General features: G+C 59.6%; 1 protein-coding gene across 1 annotated transcript; it reads right to left on the bottom strand.

The window, feature by feature from the left end:
* Positions 1 to 4,679: 4,679 nt before the first annotated feature.
* On the bottom strand, positions 4,680 to 5,108 carry FAM195B (family with sequence similarity 195, member B; the record flags this gene model as incomplete). The annotated part of the gene is made up of 3 exons (XM_010295324.1): positions 4,680 to 4,744; positions 4,876 to 4,974; positions 5,066 to 5,108. Coding segments are annotated over 3 exons (207 nt in total), but the record flags the coding sequence as incomplete, so codon positions are not given.
* Positions 5,109 to 5,113: the final 5 nt, after the last annotated feature.

Raw genomic sequence — 5,113 nt, 5'->3', positions numbered from 1 at the left:
GCCAGCCCCCACCTGTGGCCAGTGGCTCCCCAGCTCCCTGGCACCCCCGGGACTGCTGGGCACGGCCCCTCCTCAGGAGGTGGTGCAGCTCCTGGGACCCCAGGGAGAGGGAGCAGGGTGTCCGGCAGCCCCTGGGAGTGGGGCCAGCCCTGGCCCAAGGAGCTATCTCCCACGGGAGCGCTGTCAGCGTCCTTTCCCATCACTGCAGAGAGGGTCTGGAAGGGGACAGCTCACTGCCCCTGTGCTGCCAGGGCTCTGGCCGCACCTGGGGCTGAAGGCAGAGCCTCCCACTCACAGTGAGTGCCTGCGGGACACGGCACCCACCCTGCACCCCACCCTGCAGCGGGCTGCAGGACAGGGCAGGCAAGATGTGAGTGGCTTGGAGGAAGCTGCCCATGCCTCTCGCCTGCTGAGGGACCCTGCTGGGGCCACAACGAAGGCTGGGGCTGGGGGACCCCTCCCTGCTGTGGCCTGGCACCTCCCATAGCTGGTGTTCACCCCCATGTGCACCCTGACAGCACTCCGGGGTGCGCATCTTGGCAGCACGGCTTGCACCCCCACACCCCCAAGGTACATCTCAGGTAGCACAACCTGCACAACACACACATGTACATGCGTGTGCACACACACGCGTGCACACGTGAGCACGCAGACCTCGGCTGCCTGGCTGGAGCCACCTGTTCCCAGTGACTGGTGGAACGAAGGCACTGCCACCAGCCCACACACCCCCAGCAGAGAATCATAGAACCACTGGCTAGTTTGGGCTGGAAGGGACCTTTAACAATTGTCTTGTCCAGCCCCCCTGCCATGAGCAGGGACATCCTCAACCAGAGCAGGGCACTCAGAGCCCTGTCCAACCTGACCTGGGATGTTTCCAAGGATGGGGCATTGATCACCTCTCCGGGCAACCTGGGCCAGGGTTTCACCACCCTCATGGCGAAACATTTCTTCCTTAAAGGTGCCTGGGGGCAGAGGCTGGACTCAGCCACCGTGCAAGTCCCTGTCTGTGGGGCTAAACCAAAGGCGCAGAATGGGGCCAGAGTAATAAATAGCCACTCGCTGCCTGACCCAACCTGCCCGGGCAGTTACACCCCTGCGGCTGCAGCCAGGCACCCCGGGGCCACGGCGCCTCGCAGGAATATTCCCACTTTATCAAGGGAATTGAGCACCACAGATTGGTCTTCTAAGTAGATTCTGCCTGCTGCCGTCCCCTCTTCCCACTGCTTAATTCAATGATACAACACATACCTCTCTTCCTCCCACTGTTTAATCTAATGATAAGCACCGAATCCGAGTCACAAGGAAAATAAACCCTTGCCGAGTTCGATTTTTATAGATAAACAGCCTGATTTCTCTGGCCGGTGGCCTCGCTCCCTTGCCGGGGCACCCCCCCGCCACCTGACTACCACACTTCTCCTGCACCGTCTCACCACCCTCACCCCCGTGGTTTGTTATTAGTCTTTATAAAAATCGTCTGTTTATAGAATGATTTTTGTACAACATTTCATTAGAGTTCGAGCGACTGCTTCACCTCCGGCTTTACAGCACCCAAGCCAAGAGAAAAACAAGGCAGAGGCCAGTGGGGTTGGGCTACAGGATCTTTGTACATGCCTTCAGGATCAGGGACACTGTTGCAGCTCCAGGATGGCCTCGGAAGGGTGGTTTGTGGCATGCACCAGCCACAGGGCACAGTGCCTGGCTCTGTGGCAGCCCGGGCCAGCAGCCTGCCTGGCCCGGGGAGGAAGGGGAGTGGGCACCGCACTGAGCCCATCCCGTCCTGCTCCCGGCCATGAGCCCTGCCAGGCACAGGCAGAGCTGGCCCTACCCGTCTGAGCAGCAAGCCAGCTGGCTGCAGCTCTCCGCGCGGGAGCACAGGGGCACGACCCACAGGCAAGCTGCTCAGGGGCTGTCATGGTTTGCCTGTGCTGGCAGCATGGGGGCCAGCTCCTGGCACGTTTGGGTAGCTCTTGCCCACGCATGCAGCCCCGTCCCGCTCCCCTCACACCAGGCACCGCTCCCTTCCTTGGCAGCCCCAAGGTGCAGGGGGTCTGCCAATCAGCAGGCTCTGGCCAGCCACCTGGGACAGGTCACCTTCTCCCAGCACCACCGGCCACAGCAGAGCCTCTTCCCATCCCCTCGGGATGCATGGACCTGGGACACACGGCTCCAGATGCGCTCCGGGCTTCCAGCCAGGGCAGCTCAGCTCCACGCTCCCTGGATACGGGGCACACCACAGAGCCTGTCCTGCAGGAAAAGTTGAAGGAGAGGGGCTGCGACAGTGGTCACTGTCATGCTCTTGCCCCTGCTCCCTTGAGGGTACCCACTCCCCACTGGCTGTGGGGAAGGGGGAGGCCTGCACAGGGGCGAGGGAGCGGGCCCCGGCAGAGTCGGCCGCGAGACGGGCTTAGGCGCTGTTCCGCTGTGCCAGAGCCGGGCAGCGTGCCCCGGCATGCGCGCACCCCAGGAATGTTTTGGTGATGGGAGGTAAACAGGGTTGTGGCTAAGTGTAAGAAGATGCACTTGAGGAGAAATTCTAGCAATGCTAAGTATAGTTCAAATACCATTAAAGCAGGGGAGGGAAAAGGATATGCGTGTATTAATAGTCTCAACATTTAAATCTTTGGTCCAGCGACAGCTCCTAGGATGCTGTCTCACAGGAGGGCTGCCAGAGCCCAAGGGCATTGCGCTACCAGCACACAGCACCAGGCTGCACATGCTTCCAGTGAAATTAAGAGCCTAGAGTAAGGGCAAGTGCAAGATCCCTTCTGGAAGAGGGGGGAAAAAAAAAAAAAAAAAAAAGAGGTGGCTTCTGCTTTCTGCATTACTTCTCCTTAGGACTTGCTCAGGCCTGAAAAGGGACAGAAAGCCCTATCCTTAATTGCCAGCACTGAAGTCTAAAATGAAAAACACAGGGCTTCAGTAACAAAATAAGAACGTTTTGGAAGGGAAGAACAAGGGCCCTGCCCCAGCAAGGCTGCAGGCACACCTGGGCCAGCACCGACAGGGCAGCGGGCACACGCAGCTTGTGGGCACAAGCAGCAGAGAAGCCAAGGTGGGATCAGGCCGGGAACAGCCTGCTGGGATGCTGTGGCTGAGACAGCCCTCTCCTGGGCCCTCACAACACCATGCCGGACATAGCCCACCAGCACCGCTGGGAGCGGCCAGGCAGCGTCCCGCACGCTGCTCCACCGCCAGACGCGGCCCCTGCAGCAAACAGCAGATGATCAGCCCTGCACTCCGCTGAGGCAGCCGTGGAGCAGGGGCTGTGGTGGGCAGCGTCACATGGAGGCAGAGCCAAAAGGGCACCAGCTTTTATTTACAACACTCCTCAAGTGACAGACAACAGAAAAAAAAAAAGGGAACAGTATAGCTCAACGGACTCAACAAAGGAAAGGTAATAGCGGCCAGAACTCCCCCCACACCCCTCCTGAAGCCCACTGGTGCTGGGCAGAGCCCCCGGCAGCCCCCTTCCCGCCAGCTCTTTTTTGCTGCTCCCACCACTCCCCAGTCTTCTGTGGGCACCAAGCAGCCCTGGGGCCGGCACGGCTGCTCTGCTGACGGGTGAGGATGGCACAGTCACTCTCCCTCAATCAGAGGCAATGATGCAGAAACCACCTGACCCTTTCCAGGAGTGGGGGTCCCAAGAAAGCACCCCCTAGGGCGAGTTACACTGGCTATGACAGCCCCCACACAGTGGCATAGAAATGTCAGCTGTAGAGGCCAGATCTCTTCCAAGGGTGCATAGCTGGAAGACGGTTAGTATAGAACAGCACAGCACTGCTCCGGCAAGGATGCCAACAACCTTCTTTCTGCACAGTCAGCACCAGCCGCACCCCACTGCTGCTACCTCCTGTGGAGCTGCCAGAGCAGTGAGGCAGGAGGGATGAATGTGGCCCAGCACCCCGCTCTGAGCACCTCAGGCACTTGGGGCTGGGGCCAGTGCTGACACCCCATCTCTCTCCATCTGCAGGGAGAGAGGAGCAGCTCCATCTCTAGCACCACAGGGACCCGGCCCAATCTAAGCACAAGGAAAATCCAGCCTTGGATATGGACCCATGAGCTCAGGCAGCATGGTAAGTCCAAAGCAATAGCAGCCCAGGTACAAATTAAGCCCTCCCACCAGGGAGCAAGGAACAGCCGGTATGACCTGCCCAGCAGTCAGCTGCACGAAGGGTGTTGAACTGGGGCTACCTCAATGTCCCAAGGAACAAGGACAGAAGCAACTCTCCTTCCTTCTCCCCCAGCCCGCCCCAGCAGCTGTGGTTCCTTGGTGCACAGAAGGGAGCGTAGAACTAGTGCTGCCTCTACTGACAGCACAGCTGTTCTGCTCTGCCCTGCTGCGCACCAGAGCCCAGGGAGCCCATGTACTCAATACACCAGGGGCAGAGATGGAAGGAGAATGGGAGATCTATGAGCGCAGCATGAAGTGTGTAAGGACAGCCTGAGGCCAGAGAAAGCTATGAGTGGGGGACTGGAATCCTTTGCAACAGGCTCTGGGCATCCTCAGTGAGCCCCTGAGCATCTTTGATTTCAGGTAGCTTCAGAGCCAGACCCAAAGCTGATTAGCTTTCCCGCGGGCTTTTGGGAGTACAGATGAGAGGAAGAAACCAACACAAAATCTCAAATTAAATCTGCTTGAGGACCTTAAGAGACCAGCTGATCCACAGGAAGGACCTGCCTTAGGACTTCTTTGCATCCTGTGTGTTCCTCCTCTTCAGATCACCCAGGTCGACAGGTTTAAACGCTGCAGGGAAGACAAGAGAGACTTTGGCAGCAGAGGCCACATCGCAGCCCCCTCCCCACCCACGCAGGCTCCCTGGGGCCGGCCATCCCCTCTGGCCAGAGCCAGGGGAGAGTGCCCCTTGCCCCCCTCACCTTTGAGGCTAGGATTCGGCATCTTCTCCACGTACTCTTCTACCAGGCCGCGCTCAGAGCCCATCTGGCTGCGCAGGTCACGCTCCACACACTGCCAGGCTGCGGGGACACAGGTGAGGGGACCGCTCGCCTCAGGCACTGCCTGGGCGCAGGGCCCGGCTGCAGCCCCGGGCCCCCCACCACGGCTCACCCTCGTAGATGAAGCGCACATTCTCCTCGTGGGCTGGGGTGAAGATCT

The sequence above is a fragment of the Phaethon lepturus genome, unplaced genomic scaffold (genome assembly GCF_000687285.1).
Source record: "Phaethon lepturus isolate BGI_N335 unplaced genomic scaffold, ASM68728v1 scaffold25619, whole genome shotgun sequence".
NCBI classification, from domain to species: domain Eukaryota; kingdom Metazoa; phylum Chordata; class Aves; order Phaethontiformes; family Phaethontidae; genus Phaethon; species Phaethon lepturus.
This window is presented reverse-complemented; position numbering and strand designations above follow the sequence as displayed.